This window comes from Elephantulus edwardii, unplaced genomic scaffold (genome assembly GCF_000299155.1).
Source record: "Elephantulus edwardii isolate Elephantulus edwardi_28Jun2011 unplaced genomic scaffold, EleEdw1.0 scaffold00056, whole genome shotgun sequence".
Classification (NCBI taxonomy): domain Eukaryota; kingdom Metazoa; phylum Chordata; class Mammalia; order Macroscelidea; family Macroscelididae; genus Elephantulus; species Elephantulus edwardii.
The window spans coordinates 1,803,171-1,830,329 of NW_006399806.1; the positions used below are offsets into that span (position 1 = coordinate 1,803,171).

At 38.4% G+C, this 27,159-nt stretch overlaps 1 protein-coding gene across 1 annotated transcript in view; it reads right to left on the minus strand.

Moving 5' to 3' along the window:
* The window catches only part of AASDHPPT (aminoadipate-semialdehyde dehydrogenase-phosphopantetheinyl transferase), a 29,436-nt gene extending 2,550 nt beyond the window's left edge, over positions 1 to 26,886 (minus strand). The window contains exons 1-5 of the mRNA XM_006887290.1: positions 26,592 to 26,886; positions 24,490 to 24,715; positions 10,457 to 10,578; positions 9,725 to 9,886; positions 930 to 1,001 (exon numbers count right to left, since the gene is read on the minus strand). Coding sequence (XP_006887352.1) covers positions 930 to 1,001; positions 9,725 to 9,886; positions 10,457 to 10,578; positions 24,490 to 24,715; positions 26,592 to 26,774 — 765 coding nt within the window. The 5' untranslated portion in view covers positions 26,775 to 26,886. The remainder of the gene's footprint in view (positions 1 to 929; positions 1,002 to 9,724; positions 9,887 to 10,456; positions 10,579 to 24,489; positions 24,716 to 26,591) is intronic.
* Positions 26,887 to 27,159: the final 273 nt, after the last annotated feature.

The following is a 27,159-nucleotide window of genomic DNA, read 5'->3' on the forward strand; positions in this document are numbered from 1 at the left end:
CTTCCTCTTTGTACACAGCTCTTTGTCAATGTGCAGTATGAAGTAACCTGGGTTGCTGTGATGCTGAACCTTGTCCCATTGGTGTCTCAAATACAAGAATGGTTTCCCAATGTGGACAGTATTTAGTGGAGCTCCCAGTAGTAAAACAGGTTTGGAAGCAGAAGTGCAATCCATTTCCTAAAGCACATGCCTCAGGAAATTCTATGAACTTGGAGAAATGACAATAGTTATGGAAAGGTATTAGGTCTTTTTGTTCATACAGTAGCTATGAGTTGTGCTCAACTCGACGGCAAACAACAAACAAGAGTTGTTATTGATATTGGAAGAAATATTGTGACTAAGGTAACTAAATGTGGTGTTATGACACAGTGATGTCTGATACTGCTGAATATGACTCATAGCGACCCTCTGAACAAAAGGTCCAAACTCTGTCCTATCCTGGGCCATCCTCACTATCTCTGACACACTCAAGCCCACTGCTGCAGTCACTGTGTCAATACACCTGGTTGAGAGTCTTCCATCCTCTCATACATAATCTTTAACATGTTTCACATTTTTACTTCAGGAATAATTTAGGAGATAGTTTTTTTAAAAAGAGCGGTGTTAAATCTATATGATGATTTCATTATCTAACAACATTCAACTTCATATACTTATATTCAATAGAGCTTTATCTAAGCTGGGAAGTCACAGTTAAGATGACTCAAGTTTCTACTGAAATAATAACATTATCAATGTTTTATTCTTTATGTGTATCTGAATGTGAGGAAATAGGTAACATGTTTTTCCAATTCTAAGCACACAGCCTGATCTTTCCATTCTTATTCAAAACCAAATAACTCTAGGCTGATATAATCCACATTATTGTTTCTATCAATACTAATTCATGCTCTTTTAGAAAGAAAATCAGAAAAATTCTAAAATCTTACATCTTGATGTTTAGATCCATCAGGTTTCCTAAGTGCTACTGCAACAAAATGATGTTCATCTATCTTGCTTTCCTAGAGAGAAAAAAAGAAATGATTACTAAATATGAAGGCTAGAGATGTTTCTTATTTCCATTTAAAAAACAAAAAATTTCCAATTTTATAAACTCTCAACCTCTATAAATGCATGGATGCATACAAACATATGCACACACATAAAATACTTTCCATCAAACTCTTGATGAGTAAGTCACCTCACGTCCTGGCTCTTCAATCCTAAACGTAACGCATTCCCTATCTCTTATTCTCTTAACGTCACCAAACCAACCAACCAACCAATGTTCCAACTCTTAGCGACCCTCCATCAGGTTTACGGGGGCAACTTGTCAACTTCAACCATAGGTCTTTAAGTTAGCATTCCACCAAATTCAGTAAATTCCATTTTAATACTTCAATTAACCATCTGTATTTCAAATTTTGCTTATTACCATGTCCTTCATAGTTCGTTCCCCTTTAAGAAATAGTCCAAGGTATAAAGTATCTGATCGTTTACATTTTTTGTGATTGGCTACTGTTTAGTTTCAATTTCAAACCACCCCAAGTACAAGAGAATCCAATAATGTCCAGCCATATACCCTCCTTACTTTATATTGCTGCTATTTTGAGCTTAATCTTACTGGGGTGTTGTGTTTTTTTTTTTGTGACACTCTGTCATACCAACTATGGTATCCTTCTCCAGAGATTTGCCTCTCTTGATACTATGCCCAAGATACATGCAACAACAAAGTTTGTCTCTTCCTTACAATCTCTGTCAAGACATTGTGTCACTCTCTCTTTGAAGATCTTTTCTTTTGTTGATCCTGTATTTATCCAAGCATGATATCCTTCTCCAGGGACTGATGCCCCTGTTAACAATAAATACAAAATATGTAAGACAGAGCATCACTACACTTCTACGGAGCATTTCCACTGTACTTCTTCCAAGACGGCTCTGTTCATTCTTCTGCAAGCCCAAGGTATATTCTGTATTCTTGGCCAACGTTAACACCTTAATCTTTAATCTGGAACCTACTATCAAGAAAAGAAAGATTCTAAACACTGGGCAGATTGGCAGCATCATGAGAGATGGTGAAAAGATTATCAGCAGCTTTCGTTTGCTTGGCTCCAAAATTAGTACTTCTGGTACCAGCAGCCAGGAAATTAAAAGACGAATTTCACTGGGACAGTCTGCTGTCAGAGACTTCTCCAAAGTATTTAAGAACAACGACATCAGTCTGGAGACTAAAGTGCACCTGATCCAGGCCATAGTCTTTGTAATTATATGGTGTGCATCAGAAAGCTAGACAATGACTAGGGATGATAGAAGAATTGATGCCTTTGAGCTGCGGTGCTGGAGAAAAGTATGACTGCTAGGAGAACAAGCAGGTTCATCCCAGAGAGGGAGAGATCAGGCTGCTCCTTGGAGGCAAGGATTCTAGGGCTTCATCTGACATACTTTGGACATGTTGTTGCAAGGCAAGAACAGTCCTTGGTGAGGGACGTCATGCCTGGGATGGTGGAGGGACAGCACAAGAAAGGAAGACCCTGGATGAGATGGATTGACTGAGTGACTTGGGTAACGGGTAGGTGTGTCAGAGACAATAAGATTGGCACAGAATAGAGCAGGTTTAGGGCTTCTTTGAGTCACAGAAGACTTGATGGCACAGAACAATAACAACAAAAACAACAACATGACATTGTTTGTTGCTGTTCTGTACTGTAGAGTTGGAACCGACCCATAACTGACCCTCTAACGAGTTTTCAGAGGCAGTTAATCACACGGAAGAGACTGTCCATCCTTCTCCCGTGGAGTGGCTGGTGTCCTTTGGGATTGCAGCACAGCTTCTTGCTACTAGGCCACCACAACATGACATTAGTATTTCTAAAAACAAACCTACCTATTTTGATAAACAAAACATTGCTCATGTTTTATCTGCCCAAGTTTCTCAATGTTTATATTAAAAGATATGCTAACGGGTGATGTTTATTTTTAATAAGCTTGTTTTTAATGCATACATTAAAAAAATTAGATTTTAACACTGTAAACATTCAATGTACTATATTCTGTGAAAAATCATCATAGAAATTTATAGGTCAAGCTTTTATTTTCATTTGTTCACTGTTTTTTGTTCCTATTTCCGCTTTTCTGCCTTCTCAGGATTCTACCACTTTGGTTGGGTCAAGTTTAAAGAATATGAAATTTTCCATTTCTCTAAGGTATTTTTCTAAACAACAGTTTAAATAGAAAAAAAAGGGCTACTTAGATGTTTTATACTTTATACTGTTATTTACACCATATTTAAAGCAGCAAAAAATAAAATTCAGTTGTTTTAGAGAAAAAAGAATAAAGTCACTTCAATGCACAGGTTAAAAAAATACATTAAAAAATAATTGGTTTATAAGGCATAGCTCTTAATACACATCTCTTAACTCACTGCTGTGGAGTGGGAACCAATTCAGAACTGACTCTCCGATGGATTTCCAAGGCTATAAAAAAGGCACAGGAGACTGGCCATCCTTCTCCCACAGAGCTGCTGGTGGATTGTTGCTGTTACTATGTATTGTTGAGCCAGAATAGATCTATAGCAGACCCTCCGCCGATAAGTTTTCAGAGGTAGTAAATCACAGAGGCAGAGATTGTCAATCTTTCTCCCACATTTATGGATCTGAATGGTGAGCCTTCAGGTTGGCTATGCTCAAAACTACAAACTAGGTCACCAGAGCTCTTTGAGTACATGTATAGAAAATAAAAATAAAAATCATACTTCATACATGTGTACAATAATGTATGACTGACAGACACATCATTAATTCCTATACAATTTTGAGTATGTCTGAAAGAACTGCATCCTGACAATGACTACCACTCACAACCACACCTCAAATGGACAATAATTTTCTTTGAACTAAAATCAAGCCCAAAATATTAATGACATGCTTCAATACAAAATTAGTCGTAGGTTTTTAAAAACTAAATATTAATAAGAACTTAAAACTCTAAAGAAAATGTGATTATAATTACTTTTGGAAAACTACTGGAATTATCATTTTAGTAGTCTTATTTAAAGTACTTATCAGAATTACCTGTGGACAATAACCAGTTTTCATTGAGCCTAACAGTTAAAAAAGTAAAATTTAACCACTGATCCTGTTGTAAGCCAAACATCAAATGGCAATGTTTTCAAAATAAAGCTTCTACATATTGACAAAAGCTTTCATCTGCATCACACAAATATCAAATTTAACATAACAAAATGAAAGAAGCTAACTTTAAAAGGATTATCAAACTATGCTATGCCTTCATGGGTAAGTTTTATTTGGGAAATCTTAACTAGAAATACTCAACATCCCACTAAACTGGAAATTCTAAGAAGAGACTGCTATGAATCCTTTCTGCCTAAGGCAGTATATACAAGTGTAACTTTAAAAAAAAATTAAATAAACATACTCCCTTTGTAGTTAACTAGTTCATCTGTAAATTTTTATATGTATAAAAAAATTGTGAATATAAAATCTGGTTATCATCTCTGCTAAACTCAAAGAAAACAAGTATAATTTCTCTTTAGGAGATGGTTCAACGTTAAATGGAAAGAATCTGCTTCAGGAGAACTATATGCTCCTTTGCATTTTTTTTTTTTAATTTTTTTTTTCTTTGCATTTTTAAAATGAAACAAAGTTACCAGACAACTGAAAGAATAATGCTTAGGAACTAAAGCAAAGTTTCATCTATAACATTCAAATTTTACTATTTAATCATGGTCAAGTAGTGGAAATTATATGGCATTAGTTTTAATGTCTCTAGTTCATAAATTTTAATGATTCTTATTATTTAGGCCCTTTGAAAAGCAAAGTAAAGACTTTCTATGGCATAGTTAAAGCATCTGGTGATACTTCTCCAAAGTTAGTTCTAAAAACTGAAAGCCTATGAAAAAAAGAGATTTTTCACCCTTGACATAAGACTCCATGCTTTTCTCTAAAGCATTCCCTTTTATAGACGTGAAATCCAATAAATAAATACTTAAGTAAATAAAAATCCTTGCACTTGCTTCAATAACAGATTCTTGATTATCTTTCAAGCTAGTGTTTTAGGTCTATGAGAGCTATGACTCCTTAAGGGAACATCAGAGAGTAAAAGAAGTAGATAAATACCTTCAAAACATAGTCTATCAAAAGAAGAAGGGTCTTACAGAAAATAGAGAAGGCAGGCAAGTTGACTTGAAATGAGTGAAGGGGAAAAGGAGGGGTTAGGAATCATGAAAGAATTAGCATAAATGAATATAAAGAAGAAAGGATTGACATTATTCAAAAAGAGGTGGTAATTTGCTACAATGTGGAGTATATATAAACAGGAGACAGCTGGCTAAAAAAGAAGAGGCTGAGGCAATACAATGGAACAAGAGGGCAAGTTTAGGAAGCTAACGCAACAGTACATGCCACATGCAAAGACTAGGTTTTCTACATTAGTAGTAAAGCGCCAGGGTATCACATCAGCCTGCTGTAAGACATGAGTGACAAGGGAAGGCAAGGAAGGTCTAGACTTTTCATTATCAATGACTACATGATGATATCCTTAAAAGAAAAGTGGTATAAGAATGAGAGAGTAACTTGAATGAAAATTATGATTTTGAGCTGTATGTAGAATTTGAGGTACCTACAGATTTTTGAGAAACACATAGCAGTGAGCAATTAAGTCTGAAAAAAACTGATTCACAAGTTAGTAAGAATATACAGAACACTGGAGGCTTATGACTGCTAGAATGAAAGCATATGCTTGAGAAGGAGGAAAGACAGATGTCTTAGAAATCGTCAGATGTACTTAAATATGCTCATCCCATGATTGGGTCCTTTGCTTTGTTTTCTGCACTATTATCCTTCATAAACTAATAACCTTCCACCAATGTTGCTGTTCACTGCCACAGATGCAACCATGACTCACACTGACCCTAAGAACCCTGCTTTAGCCTATGGCATTCTTATGATATCCAATATGCTTGAGCCCACTGTTACTGTTAGTTACTACTCTGTCAATCTTGTTGAGGGTCATCTTCTCCTTCTCTGATTCTCATTTTGAGTCATGATGACCTTTTCAGCATGATGTTCATTTTCAAGAACTGGCCTTTCCTGACTAAATGCCGAAAGTATTTGAGATGCCATTTTACCGTCTTTGCCTCTCAAGTACTGCACCGGCCTTGTACTTCCTCCCAGACAGACTTGTTTGTTCTTTTGGCAATCCATGACATACTGAGCACTCTTCGGCAACTGCACAATTCAAAGGCATCAATTCCTGCGTCACACTGCTGTAAATTTAAAGACTAAGGTGCACTGTGACACATCCCATGATATCTTCAATTGCATCCCATGCTTCTGAGAAGTAGACAATTAATTCCCCCAATTGTTCTTTTTATTGGTGGTCTGATTAATTCTTAAGGCTCTCTTCTCCACTTCTTTAGTCTCATCTTGCATGTTAGTCAGATTCCAAAGAGATTTTTCAGTTTTGAAAAAACTTCCTCAGTTGTTTCGTACATTCCTATTCTTCTCTACTGAGGTACAGAACTTTATCTTGGTCCCACGATGACACTGTCCTTTGTTTTGCATGAAGATATGCCAGTTTGCCTTCCACACTGTTAACGCAGTAGGCACCAGAATACAGTCCTGCCCTGATTCAGGCAGAACGTTGGTTTTATACGTAGCCTCAATCTTGTTTCTGGTTCTTGCATGGATTATTTTAATGCTGCCTGCCAGAAAGACTTTTTCCCCAGCTTAACATCTTAGAGCTAACACTCTAAAAAGAATGCATGAGTCTGAGGCAGTTCACTTTTTAGTGACTACACACATTAACTGATACAGGCTATAGAGCCTTGACATACAGGGTAGCCTTAACATGCTCTGCTTACTAAAGATTTCTCCTGCCTCCATTCTTATTTCTATACTTTGTCTCCAAACAGATCTTTTTTAAAAAAAAAATCAAAACGTGGCTAATGGGAAAAGATGTGCAGATGTTTCAGGAGGCAGAATCTGTGCAGTAGGGAAAGGAGAGAAGAACAGAATGCTGCCAAGATGTCCCATGCAGATCACTCATTTATACATAAAAGGGGAGGAATGTAAGGCTCTTCCTATTTGTTTTTGGTTTACCTAGAGTAAGACTCTATAGGGTGGGAACAGAAAGCAACTTCATTCCCTCTATTTCCCTAAAACTACGAGCTGATAACCCATTTTCCCCTTGTGCTGGATAAAATTCTGAGAAAATCTCCTACCTCTGGTCCCTTTTAAATACTAAGCTTTCTCTTCATTGAGATGCTCCATTCAGTCTGACCCAAGTTATACCTTGTCTAATGAAGACACTGATGTGTCAAATGCAATAATGGTTACCCATGGTGGACAGTGTTTAGTGGAGCTCCCCAGTTAAAACAAGCTTGGAAGCAGGAGTGGCATCCACTTCCGAAATAGCTTGCTTCTGGAAACTACGAACTTGGAGAAATGATGAACGTTATACAAGTGTCCAGCCAGGTCTTTAGTTCACAGGGTTGCTATGAGTCCTCTACGACTCTTGGGCTCTTTTTTTTTTTTTTAATTTAGGTTGTTTATTTTTCATTTCAATGAACATCTACAGAGATTTTGGGATTCCATTCATTCATTGTTGCACCCTTCTCCCCGCACAAACCACCCCCCCCTTTTGCTCCTCTCCTTGAAAAGCAAAAGAAAAACTCCCTCATTGGTACACAATCCCCCCCCAACCCCCCAAAACCCAACCCCTACCCCCAAATATAATCCACTCTGCAACCCTCATTGCATACTCCTACGATAAAAATAATGCCCTAAAATATAATACTTTTAGACTATTCTCTCCCCCATAGACTTCAATGCCGTAAACATATTTCATCCAGTTTTTCTCAGTCTTACCCTCACCCCAATGCCAGACTCTTGGGCTCTTAACAACAACAATGAAGAGCATCTTTTCCTCACTCTCTAGCTCTCCCCTAATGTGAGGCTGGAACAATTAAGGAAGGAGGGCATCCTTGATTTCTCCTCCCTTCTGACCATAGTCATGTCCTCCATTCATTCTACTGTCTCTAGCTCTAATAGTGGGAAATCAAGTGTAAACATGGATGGGGTAAGGCGAAGGTAAAGGCAGAAAAGACCATTCCTGACTGCCACAATTATACAACAAAGGTGTTAATTCTTTCTCAGTTACATGCCCACAGGCTGATTCTTTTAATGTCAGGATTAATGTCATCAATACCCCACCATGGACCTTTCCATTATTCCTTTCTCCAGGGATGCTGGTTTACCTTTATGTAGATCACTCTCTCATCAGTTCTTGGTTTCTAGCTACCCATGCCATCAGACTCACTTTGTTAGATTCATCCTCTCGACCTAAGCTTGTTTATAGTTTTTTGTTTGTTTACAGTTTTTAAGAAAAAAATTTCAACGTACGCACAGATGTAATTTTAAAAATTACTCATTTTTGAGACTAGTACATTAAGTGGGAAACACTAGGCTGCCAGTTCAATCAATGCCAACTCACACCATTAGATTTCTGAGGTGCGAGGAGATTTACAAGGAGGAGACTGCTCATCTTTCTCCCTCAAAGTGGCTGGTGAGTTTGAACAGCCAGACCTAAGCAGCCTTTTGGTTAAGACACACCCACAACTTACTACACCACCAGTGTACACAATAAAGAACTTGTATTCAGTCGCTACTTTTAAATATGCCCTTTCTAGTATCTGGACAAAGACTTAGGTAAAGTTGACAGCCTGTCAATCACTATCAGCTGTAACAGTTCTATTTTAATCTTGGAACACATCTTTTCCCCTTGGTTTTACATGTTCTTTCACTCCAATCCTCTTTCACTATGGATTTTCCAGTGTTAGAAGCAGGAAGCAGAGAAGAAGACTGAAAAAGAAGCTAAGAAATAAAAAGTGATGTTGAAATCCAGTTCTCAGAGCTGTGTTACCTCAAATGTTCAAATGCTGAAAGCTTCTCATAAGCTGCATCTGGAATTTTCAGAGGACCACTTCCAGTTTCTCAACTCTGATTCATTTGCAAGGTAATGTCTTTCACAGCTTTGTTGTTTTTGTTTGTAGGTGTCAAGCCAGTACAACAAAATCAAACACTGTCCAGACACCATCTTTACAGTTGTGCTGTTTGAGCCCAATGTTGGAACGGTATTAATTCATTTCACTGAGTCTTCCTTTTTTTAGCTCCTGCTCAACTACACGATATTCTTCTCGAGAGTTGGATCACTCTTGATAGCACTGTTAATGTATGTGAGACAAAGTCTCACCATGCTTATTCTAAGTCAACTGGCCCAAGACAGATTTGTTCATTCTTCTGGAAGCCTGTGACATATTCAATAGTGTCTGTCAACGTCATAATTCAAATGTATCAACTTTCCTTCCGCTCTCCTTATCTACTGGACAGCTTTCACATACTAAAATGCCCATTCTCTTGAATTTCTTACTGGGCTCCTCTCAAGACACTTTGAGCTCAGTGACTAAATTTGCAGCATGTACTTGACACACAAGAACTCTGTCATCTTGCCCCACAAAAAATGACATGTAGTTGAGCCACTTGTTTACTTTTCCCTCATCACCTTGCACCCACACTAGAGCCACTCCAACCAGAGATCCTAGCATCAAACTTTCCAGTTGAGAAGCAGATGCCAAAGTCCTGTATCTGTATTTGTTTATATACACTGCACATACACAAGAAAAATATGAGTATTTTTATGGTCATAACAATTTTGAAAAATTTCTTACCTCAAATGCCCATTCTTTTTCTTCTTTCCCATCCAGAAACAAGCGAGTTTCTCTATAAACTTGGCCTATATCCAGGTTTAATGGAGATATATCAAATTCAAGTCGCTGTAATTCAAATCCTAGTCCAACACCAATGGCTTTTATGAAGCTTTCCTTCAGTGCCTATGATAGAGAGACATGGTTTCACTTAGAGCACTTAGTGGATAAGCTTTTCCTAAAATTGACTCTAGCTCATCTGGATTTTTCATACAATTATTACAACTATAAACTATTTTTGTTAAACATTTAGAAGCATGAATACCAGCCAACAGGGGCAAATCATTTAAAGCTGTCTCTAGTTCCTCATGTATAGAAGGTGATAATATTAGTACTTTACTCATAGGGTCATTGAGAGAATTAAGTTAACTAAGTAATAACTAAGTTATTACACACTTAACATCTGACATCTAGTAAATGCTACATAAGTACATGGTAAGGTGGCATGCGTACAAGTTTCTTTAAGAGAAAAAACAGTATTTACAATGGTGACAGATAAAAGTGAGCATTAAAAAGATTTATTTTCTGAAAATACATGTTTTTATGACACAGTATACACAAAAATCATGAAGTTTACAAGTAATGACCCTTTTACTTTAATCATTCAATGAATTATTGGGGAACTGAAGCACTTTTTGCTCAAAGACATTAGAAAGATATTATGAACTTTTATTCTCAAATTAGGAAAAATGATACCCAGTTCCTATAAAACATATCCAGCTGAGTCCATTCGTCTTTAAAACTTCTGATTGTTTCCCATTCTTTGTTGGTAAATTTTCTTTTCATAATATGAAAGAATTCTGGAATTGAACCACGACCTGCCAATTGAGAAAATATACAATTACCCATTTTATTATCAAGATAAAAAAAAGCTAGTGGTCAATTTTACTTTTTAGTATTGTCAATAATAAACCACACAAAATGACAGCAAATCAAACTAGAAATTATGTGTAATATACCATGAAAAGCAAGATTTAATGCCAAGACAGGACAGTTATTTAATATTAATCAGTACAGTTAAATGGGGAACAAAGTGATACAAAAAGGTGAAAATCATCCTTTCTTCCAAGTTATCACTGTTTCTGTAAAAGAAAAAAAAATATAAACTTCCTTCAAATTAACTGTTTTCCAGCATAATTTCTAACATGAATTTTCTAAATAAAAACTACCTCTCTTAATGCCTATTCTCTTCAAGGATGGTATTTGAACTATCTTTATGGGTTTTACTTGTTTTTATCGGAAGTACCTCCTTAGAGTTTCTATAACCTGTTCAAAAAACAAAAAATTTCCAAACATTCTAAAGACAAATTAAAAATGTCTACTCCCCTCAAGAGGATGCCTTAAACTTTCAAGTTCTATTTGAGTGATACGAGTAGCAGGTGCTAGAGATAACTGAGGCTGACTGCAAAAAGATAACACTCCTGGAATCTAACAAGGACCTAGTTACGTATAAGATTATGTACTGTGAGCCTTGCTTCACAGACATGAGAATCCCTCCTCTGTGACGAGAATTCTTACCCAGGAGAGTACTCCTCACTTCTATCATGGTCATGTTCTCAAGAACTGGTTCAATTTTAAGACGCAAAAGCAGCAATAATAGAAGAAAAGATAAAAGTGTTACTACAGAGACTGACACAAAGCTGTAGCAATGGGAGCACAGCGGAGGTTATGAGACGGCACAGGGCTGGGCAGTGTTTCATTCTGTGTACAAAGCTGCTGAGATGGAGGCAACTCAGCAGCACCTGATAACAGACTAAACAACTTACTAGACTACGTGTTTTATTTCCAGCCCCTGCTTTGTCAAATTATTGCAGCATTTACATAGAAATAATACTTTAAGAAAGGATAAAACATTTTCTTGAATCACTTTGAAAAATCCTTATGTAGATAAATATGAACGAACATAAACTTAAAATTGTAAAAGTCAACTCAAGTTACAAAATAAGTACAAACTCTCCTCTATCTTTGCTGAGAACTAATGAGAATTCCCAATTGTATTCTTTAAAGAGGTTAGCATTCTAAAGAAACTTTAAACATAAACTCTGTTTTATTTTCAAACGTCTAAAACTATAGTGACGTAAACTATGAAAAACTGTAAGAATCATCTTTTTTACATTTAAGAACTTTACGTTTGTGAGCTAAATTCTCTACGTATAAATGTTTGATATGAATGTCGCTCCTTCCAGAAACTCTGATGCTGAAGAAAAAATACTAATCTACCAGATTGCCAGAAATAGAGAGATCTGCCTTCCAAGAAGTACAGGCAGAAAGGATGGAGAGATTTCATCTCCCATATTGGGCATATGATCAGGATGGATCAGTCCCTGGTGAAGGACATCATGCTTTGACCTGGTCAAGTAGAGGATCTGTGAAAAAGGGGAAGATCTTCAATGAGGTGAAATGACATAGTAACTCCAACAATGGCTCAATTCTCTCTACTTGTAAAAACATCAAAGGACCCAGCAGTGCTTCCTTCTGTTTCACTGGGTTTTGCTAGAAACCCACTTGACAGCAACTAACAGTAACAGTAACTCAAATAATTTAGATTAGAGAAATTCTAACTATTTGCCAAGTCTGTTATGAAGAATAGAAGGGAAAAATTTCTCCAGTGCCGATGTAGGCTGAGGAACTCTGATGGCTTTCTCCAACACACCCCCTGTATTTTTCTCCCTTCTCCTCACTTTCAAAAACAGAGAAGTAAACAAACCATTCCTCTTATGACAGAGAGGGAGCTCGGGTGGTCTAGTGGTACGGCAGGTGGTTCAAACCCATCAGCTGCTCCACAGGAGAAAGAGAAAGTTCTCCTCCCCTGTGGTTTACGAGGTCAGTCTTGAGTCAGGTCCTACTCCAAATTAATGAGGAGAGATGTACTTATGACAAATACTTCATGTTATTTAACAAAGATCAATATTTCTACACTAAAGTAAAAAATAACTTTTCAGTTGGCTGTGAAGTGACAGGCATTTGTAGAAGAGCCTTTCTTACTAGATGAAGAATTTCTCTCATGATATAGACAAACTCAGTGAAAGCATCAAATTTTTCTGAGGGCATGCTATAAACAAGTTACTATTTTAGATTTTCTAGGGCAGCACTGTCTACCAAAACTTTCTATGATAAGGTTAATGTACTATATCCACAGTGCCGAAAACTATATAAGACCAGCCACATATAGTAAGAAACACTCGAAAAAATGTAGCTAGTATAACAGAAAATAAAATTTTAGTTTAAATTTAAGTTTGCATAATGGCAAAAGCTGCACTGCATCCAGTTCGAATACACCTGCTGCTCCACAGGAGGATAGGCAATCTCTCCTCTCATGTGATTAACTGCCTCTGAAAACCCACAGGAGGGTCAGTGATGAGTCACTTATGACTAGATGGTACAAAACACCACCAGCAACAGTGTCTATTACAGTATACATGGATGTTTTAGAAGATTCAAAGATTAATCAACCACATCCTTCTGTCTTCAGAGATTTAGTGGAAGAATTTTAGCTTTCTTTTGTAATTGTCACTGAAGGCCTCATTTACAAATGAGAAAAACTGGCTCAAACAAAATTGGAAAATGTTAACACATATAGAACCTAAGGGAGCTGATTCTCAGAAAGGCTAAGGTATAAATTATAAGCCTTCCTCTCTTACTGTATTTTGTGAAAAATTACAATTATCTATAGTTGGGGTTATTTGTTTGTTTTTAGTTTGTTTGGTTGGTTTTTTTTTACAATTATCTGTTGAAACCTAAACTCCCATTTCTAAAATATCAGCTCCAAAATTGGAGATTCGCAACTGGTTGCTTATAACGTAAAGTTGAACTCAATTATCTAATGCATGTTAGTACACTAATGACTTTGTGGTTGTCAGCTGTGGCTGAATTGATTCTTACATGTATGAAGTCAGAACTGGAGTCTATGGGCTTTCAATGCCTTTTAATACTTTGTGTCCTTGACTGGGTTCAAATTACCAACTTTCACACCAGTATTCGAGAACGTAATCATCTGTACTACTCAGAGATGTCACCAGTCACTGATGCCATCACATTCTCAGTGGGCATTTGACAGGAAAATTAACAAGGGTTACATGCTATAAATACCACAATGAGCAGATACACAAGGGTCTTACCTTTACAGGAGTTGACAACATTCACAGTTGTTCAAAAGTTCTAACTATATAAAATGTAAGTCAGTTCTCTCACAGAAGCGTTAAGTCCCTTACCTCTGACTTAAGAACTCCAAATGGTTTCCTCTTGCAGTCTTAGAGGTTAAGACAAATTTCCTAATCCATTTTCAAGTTCACCAGATCCCACTAATGTTTCTAGTCTCTCTCTAGTCTAATCATATTGCAAATAAATGCCAATTGCTTTTAATCTGTTCAAATCAACACTAAAAGACTGTCATCTATTATAAGTAGACAAGAAAAGCTACAAAATCATCATGTGCAACAAAGATGAATTATTAAATGTTTATCTCAGGAGCCCTAAGGCAGAGGATTCATGATTTTTTTTCCTTGGGGGGGGAACGTGTTTAATAGTGTGGTGATTATTCCTCTACATTTGAATACACTAAAACACCTTAGTAAATAATATTGAGTTAAAATGCATGATCAGTACACAATGACTTGTTAAATAATACCTTATCAAAACAGCAAAAGTAAAATTAGAGCTTTTTAATATTAGGAATACTAGATCCAAATGAATCAAACCATTTCCTCTTGAATGGATTCTGGTACAGCCTATAAGTAACAGCACTGAGAGGAAGGGCTAGCTTGGATTTGAACGAGAGCATTACATATTTTGAGAGTCAGCAGAGTTTTTTAGAGAGTAATCCTCCAAAAGCTGTACTTGTTGCCACCTATAGTATCATTCTTTGGTAGTTTCTCAAGTTATAATTTCATAGCATTCAAGAAGCCCTCTGATTTTTAAAGTAAACATGATAGGGCAATCAAAGAAAAAAATTTTAAATAGGCATGGTAATAAAGACTGATTAGCATAAAAAGTAATCTAGCACAATCAGTGGAAAGCAATCATAAAATTAACTATGTACAACTAAAAAGTATCTGGTAAGAGTACTTCTTCACTTATCTTTGAGGGTATTTTTTTTTCTAGTCCACAAAACAAGGATGCAGCAATGAAACCAACCAGCCAGCCTCAAAAATAATCAGCCAAGGAACAACAGTGCCACACTGTGGCCTTCTGCTGCAAATACACAGTAAGTGAATATTGTTTCACCAAGAATCTCAAGTTTTTAAATATATCAGTAAAACACATTTTGTCTTTAATTGATCTGAAATAGTGTATTATTAAACTATAGAAATTATAAACCTTTTAACAATACTGACACATATTCATGACTATCAGGATCTTCTATTTAATCATTCTACAGTGCATTTGATTTAGAACCCCAGAAACCTGGAAGTAACCTCTTTAAGGTGGAATCAATTCAATGGCAGAGAATGCTAGTTATTGCAGATATATGAGCTTAAAAAGCAGCAAACAGACTGGCTAAAAAACATAGACAGGAATTTAGGAAAATCACTGATCTCTTCATCTTCAGGGAAAATACTGCTAGATATTAACTTCTAAATGTGCTTCAATGATCAATGCCATAAACTCAAAAAATTATTACTGTATATTATTATATACTATCTACAAGTTTACAACAGCAACAAAAAAAAAATAAAAACTTAAGAGACAATATACCTGGCCACTACTGTGGTTCTATACAAACTTTCTTCCACTAGGACTAGACATAAGACAGGATTCAGATCCATTCTTCAGAATCCCTGTGAGTCGTAGTTGACTCAGTGGCCCTTAACGACAGTACCACACACAGTCTTGTATGCAGAGAGTGAAGACTAGCACTTACTAAACAAACAGCCTTTGGATTCCAAGTCAACATCCAGAAAATAAAAATCCTCACCCCTAGGTGGCTTAGTGGTAAAGAGTTGCACTGCCAACCCAAAAGCAGACTTGGAACCCACCAACTTCCCTGTGGGACAAAGACGGGCAATCTTCTCCTGTACAATTAACTGCTTCTGCTAAGGCACTAGAAGGTCTGTTATGAGTCAGTTCAAATTCAGTCCTACACAACAACAGACCAATAGGCAACATCACGATAGATGGAACAAAGATTGAAACTGTCAACAATTTAAATGCCAATGAAATTGGGAATGAAATGTTCCACCATCAACACATATGACAGCAGCAGTTAAAACATCAAGACATTGCACTGGCAATAAAAGACTAGCTGTAAAAGACTTCTCTAAAGTGCTACAAAGCAAGGATGTAATTTTAAAGATTGAAGTATACCTCACTAAGTGACAGTATTTTCAACTATTTCTGAACAAGGAAGTGATTGTATTGTTAATTAGGAACTAATCCATCGCTGACTTTCCAGTGGGTTTTTGTTGTTGTTATGCGCCATGGCATCACTTAATGCCTCATAGCGACCCTATGTATAAGAGCCTTAAACCCTGCTCTATCCTGTGCCAACCTGTCTCTGACACATCTACTCCCATTACCCCAATGACTGAATCAATTAATCTCATTGACGGTCTTCCTCTCTTGTGCTGTCCCTCCACCCTCCCAAACATAAAGTCCCTCTCCAAGGACTGGTCCTTCCTTGCAACCTGCCCAAAGTATGTCAGACAAAGCTTCAGAATCCTTGCTTCCAAGCAGCAGCCTGGTTTCACCTTCTCCAAGACAAACCTATTTATTCTTTTAGCAGTCTTATTCAACACTTTTCCAGCATCACAGTTCAAAGGCATCAATTCTCCTATCATCCCTAGTCACTGTCCAGCTCTCTGGTGCATAACATGCAATAGAGCAAAGACTATGGCCTGGATCAGGTACACCTTAGTCGTTGCTCCTCAGTACTCTGGAGAGGTCCCTGACAGCTGATTTTCCCAATGCAATTTGTCTCTTTATTTCCTGGCTGCTGGTATCAAGAGTGTTGACTGTGGGATCAAGTAAACTAAAACTGTTAACAATCTCAATCTCTTCACCATCCATAATGATGCTGCCTGTTCTGCCCACGAAATGCCCCTTAATTAGGATATCCGATCACACATATGAAAATTCAAGAGTGTTTATTAAATTCCACATGTGAAGACTTTCTCCCTCAGTAGGAAGGTGGTGAGGGAAAAAGCCCCGAGTGCCCCTCCACAATTGCTTTTATGGCTTTCCTGGGTGCCACTGTCGGGGCGAGGAGATTGAGATCACAGTTGGTGGGTCGGGGGATCAGTCATGTGGTTTGGCTTTTGACGGGCTGGCTACCTTGCCCGCCTTTACTTTTTTTGTGTCACGCAGACACTAGTTAATTCTTTACTTTGCAAGGACAGATAAGACTTTACCTGGGGCATTTGTGTTTGCCTTAAGCTAAGAATTTTTATGGCCTGCTTCTGGTATTAATGGGGGTTTATAAAAAAAAAAATGGGGTTTATGCTCTCGCCTCACTGCCAATTGGTCCAGTGGTGAGAATCTTTGTTTTCTTGCTGTTGAGCTTCAATCCACTTAGAAGGTTGCAGTCCCTGACCTTCTGCAACAAGACCTTCAGGTCCTCCTTAGTTTCAGCAAGCATGGTTGTGTCATCTGTATAACGCAGGTTGTTGATTAATCTTCCTCTAATCCTGATGCCACATTCCTCCTTGCACAGCCCAGGCAGCAAGTCGCAGACTCCCCACCTTTCTTCCGCAGAGCAGCTGATGGATTCAAACCACTTGCCTTTGTGATGGAGCACAATCTCCTCCTTACTGATTTACTGACTCTAAAAACCTACTGGATGGCCATGGCTCAGTTCAGATTTGAGGGTACTTAAAACCACCAACAAATAAGAAAGACTGAAGAAAATGCTATGATTTTCAATTGTGGTGTAGGAGAAGAGTACTGGGTACTCAATGGACTGTCAAAACAATCTATCTTGGAAGTGCAACCAGGATGCTCTTTAGAGACAAGGATGGGAAAACTACCTCACTTACTGAGAATATGCTGCCAGAAAGGGTCAGTCTTTCTATCTCCAAAAAGCACTCCAGACCTGTTTGTTCTCTCAGCTGGCCACGGGATGTTCAGTGCTCTACTCCACCACCACAGCTCAATGGTGTCAATCTTTTATCTGTCATCCTTATTTAGTGTCCAACTCTCAGATGCATACCAACTAATCAGAAAGACCATGACCTGAATCAGACGCATCTTACTTCTCAAACTGACATCACTATTCCTTAATAATTTGGAGAGGTCCCTAACTGCAGATTTTCCCAGAGCAATGCATCTCCTTATTTCCTGACTGTTGGTGTTACTTGTGGTGCCAAGCAAGATGAAGCTCTTGACAGTTTCATTCTACTCTCTATCCATCATGACACTGTCTATAGGTCCAGTGGTAAGAATCTTTGTTTTCTTGACATTGAGATGCAAATTTCTGATTCGATTAAGATTACAGCCTCAAAAATCTTAAAAAACAGCTCTACTCAACAAACAACACATGGGTTTGCTTTAAGTCAGAATCAACTCAATGACAATGGTTTTTCAGGTTAGGTACATCTTGCAAAATACAGATCAAGGGGAATACAGAACAGTCTAGACAGAAGGGATAGTGGAATGGAGTGCAGTGGTGACCAAGCTGAAGAGAGACCCTAAGAGGGACGGAAATAAAGGAAAGGGGCCTCTGGCAAGAAAAAGGGAGGAGTAAAGAAGAAAACACAAACAAAACCCTATTTTTAATCTTAACTCACTAGTGAGAACTTATAATCCCAGAAGAATCTACTATGAGTATCATTCACTTACTAACAGCTAACCCTCTTCATGGGAGTTTCAGAGGCTGTAATCACACAAGAGAAGATTGCCCATCTTCTTTCTTGGGAGTCACTAGTGGATTAGGACTAGTAAGAGAGGCTCAGCTTTCCGGTTTCCTGTGCAACTCACTTCAGACTGCCTGCACCACCAGAGCTCATTCTGGCGAAATATGCATTTTTTTATATCTTTCAACAATTAATGGAATATTAAAAGAATTGGGGGGAAAAGTTCACTGATCTCCTTTTTCTTATTTCTATAGTCAGTAAGTATTTACTGAGTATCTGCTAGGTGCTAAGTACCCAGTAAAAAGAACAAAGTAAGCATGTCCCTGCACTCACTCATGCAGGAGGCAGATAATAAACAACGCCTGGTAACAAGAAGGACCAGGAATCAAAAGAACAGGCAGGATGTTTGGAGAAACAGGTAGTTAAGAAAGGCCATTCTGACTTATATTTTGCTTTATATTCTTCATGTCTTAGGTAATCAATTAAGCTGAAGAACAGGCAATCAGGGTTTTTTTTTTCAATGACCTTGGGAAAAAGAAAGACCCATCCAACATATTACAAGACCAATGTGCACAGAAATCAGCAGCCAAGAGGAGAGCAACAAGAGATGGGAGACAAAAATGAAGACGGAGATTAGAAGAAGAAATGGTCATGCTACGGGGCTTAAGTTTTATTCAATGGACAATGGGAACTGGCATAAGAACTTTCAGAATACTGCTAAAGGTACATTGCAGGACATGCTGCATAGAACACGCACTGACACAGGATACTTAACCAGGTGTCTAGCATATAGCAGATACTCAGTAAATATTTGTTGACTGTATAAATAATATAAATACCTCCTCCTGTGCAGCCTCTGAAACCCCAAAGAAGAGGGTCAGAGAGGGAGAGAAGCCCTAGAGGTGTCTGTCACTGCTTTCAAGCTGAAACCAACTCATAGCTGAGCCCTCATCAGATTTTCAAAGGCTGTAAATCTTCTAAGAGAGTGCCCAGCTTTCTTTCCACAGAGCAGCTGGTGGATTCGAATTGCCTGCCTTTGAGTTACTTGGCAACAATTCTTCAACCACTAGTAGTTTTTACTGTATCAGGCTTTTATTGGTTTGAATCCAGCAGCCACTGTGTAGCAGAAAGATGGGCAGTCTCCTCACATAAGATTTACAGCTTTGGATATCATGATTCAGAATCAACCTGGCAATAGTGGGTCTAAATTAGGGGAAATGAAAAGGGGAAACCACCTTCTCGGCTATCAAACGATGACATTGTTAGGTGCTGTTGGGATAACTGTGACTCACAGTGACCCTATGAACAGACTGAAACACTGCCTGATGTTGAACTATCCACACCATGGTCAAGCTCACTGTTACAGTCACTGAATCAATCCTTCTTGGAGATTTTATCAAATTTCACCATCAGTATTGGGTTGCTAACAGAACTGTTAGTGGTCTAAACTCACCAGCTCTTCCACAGAAGAAAAAAAAGGCAGTCTGTTTTGATTTATAATCATGGAAACTGTATGGGCACTTCTACTGTCCATTAGAGTTGTTACGAGTTGGGACAGATTCAGTAGCACTGGGGTTGGTACTTCCAGCTAATATAGAATAACCAATTTTAAAGAGCACAGAGAGCTGGAAGCCCAGCAGGTAAGGTTCAATTCCACCAGCTTCTCCACAGAACAAAGGTGGGCAATCTCTTCCTGCTTGATGTACATCAACTGAAAACAGACTAGTGGGTCTGCTATGAGTCAATTCCAACTTGATGGCACATAACATTATAAAAAGCAATTCTATGGTAACCCATTGTCTTCAAGGTGGCTGCAACCATAGCTACCCTCCATTCAGTTCTCAAGTAACTAAATCTTTAGAGGACACTTCCCACTTTCTCCTATGGTGCTGCTGGCAGCTCGGAATTGCTGTTGTAGCACTATGTCATGTTCTGAATAACCTCACCTGAGTTCCTAATCCTATGATAGCCACTTCAAATCTAGGAAATGCAATCACAGCCAAAACCTATGTGTTGTGCATTTTATGCTGTCAATATGCAGCAAAGTTTTAATTAAAAAATGTAAACCTGAAAATGTAAAAATATTTGAAGATGAAATATTTGTCGTTTCCTAATTTTCTTGCTCTGTTTTATTTTGTACACATGGAAATAAAACTGAGTGACTTCTAACACTACTCTTTCTTCATTTTTAAGAATACAAGAACATTCAATGGTAAAAAATCTGAAAATGAAGAGAAAACCAACCACAATTTCCAAATTATAATGACCTAGAAAACATCTCCCGGTAGAATTAGAATTGGAGTGTACTGGCAGACAGTCTGCTGTGGACCCAGAGCATCGTATAATCTCTACCCACTGGAGTCATGACCACGTACCTTGCATAACGTTCCTCTCTTCATTAAGCAGAGCTTAAAGTGCAAGCTCCAGTAATCACTTCAATAGTGAGCATGCAGCTAGGAGGAAACCCAAGGCTTCCTAGAGCCATCAGCATATTCTCTTCTGTAGCACCACTGCAGCAATGGAAGAACTGGGAGGTTGCCCCTAGTAGAAATGCTCAGTAAGGTGGAAGAAAACACCCTAAGTTCTTAAATGATGCTGACCTCTAGGGGGAAAATGAGGAATAAATAAAAGAACTGAGAATTGAGGCTTAATACATATGTTCCAAAGCCTGCTCCACCTTCAAAGTTCAAGACGAATTAACAGTACAAGAGGGCAAACACGCCAATGGAACAATAAATACTATACTACTTCCTCTGTTGCTATCCTACCTAACCTCCATCTTTCAGTGAGAATCTTAATGACATTCCATGTTCAGTATCCCCTTTCACTCTCAAAATGCAATTCAAAGAAGCAAAAAATAGTGCCTACTTCTCAGCCTCCCTGAGAAACCATGGTGTGTCCAGACATAGTAACAATACTAGTGACAATTAGAAAATATTTCTATCCTTAGATGCCACATATCAAAAGTGGTTTTGGTAAGGAATTAGTCAAACAAAAGATCTGGGTGTGGTGATTACTCAAACAAGAATACTCAATTATTGAATGAAAAATACTGGGGGTTTGCAGAGGGATTACAAACAAGGCCCAAAAGAAGAGAATAAGAAACAGACTCTCCGATTTTTGCTCAGCTACTTCCCTAACATTTATGAAAAGTTTCAATTAGTGATAACATAGTTATCCAATACCAGTCTTATGTCAATACTGCCTATCAGGCCAATGACCAATAAAGCCTGTTTCTCAGACAAAATTCCCAGGCAGGTGCCAGCCTGCTGGGCCAAGGACTACCGTGCTGGGTGCGTTCTAACTTACGACCTTTAAATAGGTAAGTTCTGCTTTTACAACAAGAAAATTCATGTAAGGACAACAGAAAGCTTTAAAAGCATATTCAGGAGCCAATTCCCACGGTCACTCTATGGCAGTGACTCTTTTTCATACAAAATGTAGCAAATCATTTCAGGAGATTAAAATAAAGAAACAAAATCCTTTAAAGCTTATCTATGGACTCAAGAGCAAGAAAGTCTACAATGCTTACAAAATCCCTCCTTGAGTCATCTGAGCAAATTTGAGAACATAGTTGCAAAAGAATAATCATGATCAAAGCAGAGAATAAAGAGTCAGTGGGAAAATGACATGAAAGCAAAAGAGAGCACAGCTTCACAGTCTGGACTGTTAGCAGCATACAAGGTTCATTCTCTCATCTGGCATTAAGCATTACCGCTCATGCTCAACTGCTAATCAAAAGGTTGGCAGTTCAAACTCACCTTGTAGTTCTGCAGAAGAAAAGGTTTGGCAATGTGCTTCAATTAAAACTTCAACCTCATTGTCATTAAGTCGTTCCAACTCACAGCAATTTTTCATGGGGTTTCTGAGGTTATGGATCTTGTTTCTAAAACTATGTTATCTTTATGAAAAATGACTGCCCAATTTTCTCACATGTGCAGAGTGTGGTGGATTCAAACTACCAACCTTTAATTTAACAATCCAACAATGTAGCGTATCTTTCCACCAGGGCTCCTCTCCACTATGAAAACAGCAAATGGAAACGCTGTGGTACAGAATTTTATACTCTAGAACATGGACTCCTCAAGGGTTGGATCCATCAAAGAGCAACTAACAAAAACAGGCAGAAAATCTCAAAAGTGAAGATCCTGTGACTGAGCCAGTGTGGATATCAAGCAATTGTACTATGAAATTAACTATATGTAAAGTATCACTGGCACCCAATAAATGACAGCATCAGATAGAAAAAGAGATCGAGGTTACTAACAATCACAGTTTGTTTAGCTCTAGAATCAACAGTCTTGGAACCAGCAGTTAGGAAATCAAAAGACAAACATCACTGGCAAAATCTGCTGTCAGAGCAATATGTCAGTCTAGGGACTAATGTGCAACTAACCCACGCTATGGTCTTTGCAATTAGTTGCCATACATCAGAGAGGGGAAAATGACTAAGGATGACAGATGAAGAATGGATCCCTTTGAGTTGTGGTGCTGGAGAAGAGTGCTGAACATATCGAGGACTGCCAATAAAACAAACAGGTCTGTCCTGCAGAGGGTGAAACCAAGCTGCTCCTTAGAGGCAAAGACTGTGCGTCTCACATACTTCGGGCATGTTGCAAGGAGGGACCAGTCCTTGGAGAGGGTCATCATGCTTGGAAAGGTGGAAGGACAGCTCAAGGGAGGAAGATCCTTGATGAGATGGACTGACTCATTAACTTCGGTAATAGGGGTGAGTGTGTCAGAGACAATGATATTGGCTCAGGATAGGGCAAGTTTCAGAGCTATTGTATAAAGGGTTGCTATAAGTGACAGTCAACAGCACATAACAACAATAATTATGAAATTAGGGTGATGTAGGTACTCTTAATAGTTCTTTCTTCTTAGCCTGTTACTCATCCTCTAATAAAAACATCAGTCTATTCACCTTAGGGTGACTGCGATAAATAAATCAGGCACTACAGGTAAAGCATCACTGTTACCCAATAAAGGTACACTGAAAGTGAGTAAGTGATGATGGGGGTGATGACAGTTGGTGAATCAATAAAACTATCTCAGTTACTAAGAACTTTAATTAGTAGCTTCTACAAGTATTTCTAAGGTAGCATGCAAGCAACAAATATTTTAACAAGTTGATTTTCCTTTTTATTTACATAAATGGACTATACACAGTTCTATTTAAATAGAGAATAAAAACATGCTATTTCTAAGGATTATAGAGAACTTACCTTAAGACTCCATTTTAAATTCTTTCATTACTTAAAGAAGTGAAATAAAATTCCTACAACATATTGTCCATTGTGGGGTTCAATTTAATATACCATCTATAACCTACATATAATTTAAGAGATCTTGAAAATGTTTTTGAATTTAGTTTTACATAGAGTAAGTTGCTAGGAAGGCCTATTCCTTGGACAGGGACATGATGCTGGGAAGGGTGGAGGGTCAGCAAAGGAGAGGCAGACCCCAACCTGGTGTTTGGATAGTGACTGCTGCAATGGGCTCTTGTGTGTCAGGAAGTGTGAGGATCTAAACAGGATTCAGATCTGTTTTTCATAAGGCCACTATGAGTTGTACTCAACTCGACAGTACCTAACAAGAGCAACATGAATTAAAAAGAAAATCTGTGAATTTTCACTTTCTCTGTAAGCAAAGATTCCTCCATAATAAATAATTCTATAATTGTAAAGAAGTCTGATAATATCCAAGATAAATATGACTTTTTAAAAATGCCTTTCTTCAGATAAGTGCTCTCTGGATGTTGAATACCTTTTTCTTAAACTTACATATATGGTATAGTCCATTCAAAGCTGCACTGCTAACCTAAAAGTGGTACCTCTTTGGTGGTCCAAACCCATCAGTGACAGTGTTCTTAAACATATAGTCTACACCCTGGTCTGGGCATATTCAATCACTTTTAATTTCTATGCTATAAAAACACATTACCTGGAAAGCTAGTCTTCATTATATCAATTCCAACTTGTAGCTCAGGTTCAGAAGCAAGTACCGCATAGTCCCCTTGATGAGAGATGTTAAAGTTGAAATTGGGATAAGGATTCAGGGAGTCCTTTGCAAGAACTGGCTTTCCTTTTGCAGTTCTTTGCAAACGAATATTATTCCAAGGTATGTTCAATTTCTCTGCAACCAATTTCCTTATCATCAGGCGACCAGCCTGTTAAGAATATAAGACATATACATATATTAATGCCCACTAGACTTTAAAACTGCCTGTGTTAGATGGAGCTCTGGTAGCCTAGTGGCTAGTCCAAAAGCATGAGGTTGCCAATCCACCAGTTCCTATGCTGGAGAAAAATAAACAGTCTTCTTGCATGCCATTTACAGCCTCTGAAAACCAACTGTGTGGAGGATCAATTATGAATTGGACTCAACAGCATACAATATATTACACAAGGTACATTTTTGTGAACTCTTGTTGCTTTTAAAATTCCACCATTATTAAAAAAAAAATCCATCATCATTAAAGGAATACACAACGCTGTTAAAATTTAAGCAAATTTTAATTATATACAATAAAAAATGATGCTAGCAACTCCTCTGCTAACAGGATGTTAATTTAGAACAAATTCTTCTAGTCTTTCCTAAATATTGTACAGTCTTTCTTCTGAGTATTGGCTTAGTGATAAGGAGCTGTACTGCCACCTGGGGGGTGGATGAAGATGGGCAATCTTCTCCCTTGCCTCTGAAACCTGGAGAGTCAGCTATGACTTGGTTCCAACTTGATGATACATAACAATGTGTAATAAATGAGATCATCCTATACAAAGCATTCTCCCATGTACTGGAATCTTTATATGTCTGTATATACCTGTCTAGTGTATACATTCTTTAAAACAATACTATGTTTCAGTGCACCACAACTTGCTCTATCATTTAATATTTAAGTTAGCTCTAATGTTACTATTTGAAAAAATTTGAAAGGAATAGCCTCTGAGAAATTATTCTAGATCCATGGTGCAATCACTGCAACTAGCATATGGCTTTTTGTCTATGCTTATACTCCATACATTTTCTTCCTAATTATTAAGAAATAAATGAATATAAATATAAACACACACACACAAAATCCAAAAGTACAACATGAAAAACTATGTAGAGCTTGATTGGACTATTTTGTAAAATACTAAGGACTTTTGAACTTTCCTTAAATTTTTACAAGGACTTCAAAATATTTAAAAGTAGTTGACACTTTGCTCAATTACAATTTCTTACCGACTGGAAAAAAGTATAGATAACATATGATAGTATCGTTTTAAGAAAAATCGTCAATTAGCCCACATGTCAAACAATGGTGTTTTGAAATATGGACACTTCAAGAAATCAGTTTTGAAGTGATGGTCATTAGGGGTTATTTCAAATCACTCTGTACTAGAAGTATTTACTATGTAACAAAAACTTTTACTGAAAAACACAAAACTGAAATAAGTGTTCGTATTTAAAACACCATTTTCCCGAAGGCGTCAGGAAGGTGTGCACGGGGCTGCCTTCTCCCTGGGCTTCAGTTTTATAAGGTTCCTTGGGACTTGACAAGTTCCACCAGGTACAGAGATAACAACGCCTCTCTGCTGTCAGTGTGGTCAACGGCCTACCACGTGCAGGGAACGCTGGACCTGGGAGCGTTGGAACCGTTAATAGTCCTATGGAGCATATGTTACGGACCCAAGCAAAGGAAAACATAAATACAGAATTAGGTAGCATATTAAAAACATGAAAACATTATCACAAGGTAAAAATGCTAATCTCTACACTGTTACGAAGCGGTCTTGTCTCCATTTTCAGTTACAATGGGGAAGGGGTTCTCCCCGGGATTCCCCCCCACCCCAGTAACTGAGGCCTCCAGGGAGATTAAAAAGTCCATCGAAAGCAGGCCGCGCACACAGGCACCCGGGCAGCGGTGACCGGCCCTCGTCCCGGGCCAGCATCGGTGCAACCAGAGCACAGACATCGATCTCGTGCAGAAAAGGTGGTCTCAGCAGCCCGGCCCACCTCCCCCAGCATCTTCCGCGCCTGTAAATATCAAAGAATTGTACCATGGCTGCCTTAGCGTCCCGGGCAAAGACGAACTGGCCAATGCGCTCCTTTTCCTCGGGCTGGATCGATCGCACGGCCAGCAGCCATTCTGCTCTGCTCGGCAGCCAGGTGCCGCAGGAAAAGGCCCAGCGCACGCCCTCCATGGCCGGCACCAGGCGGAAGCGCTTGGCAGGGTAAACCATACACTAAAAACAGACCTCCAGCCACCTCTGTGCAGCGATGGCGCGGACGTTAACGTGGCCCCACCCCCTTCCCGGCGTGCGTGCGGAGAGGGCGGGGATTCGCGCTACGTCACTGGGCACGTTGTCTATTGGGAACTCTAAGGCTCGGATCCCGGCCTTCTCCTGACAAAGTAAAGTGGGTACCAGCTGGAGACCAATTAAGAGAGCCTCCTCTGCGTTCTGCGGCAACGTGTGACGTTACGTGGGGCGGAGCTTCACCCACCAGTGACCGAAGGGCGGGACTAAGGCTAAGAGTAAGATCGTTAAGCCACTCACACTTCGGGAAATTCTAACGGGGCAGTAGTGCGAGCCAATCGGAACTAGTCCTTTGGATGCAGGGAGACTT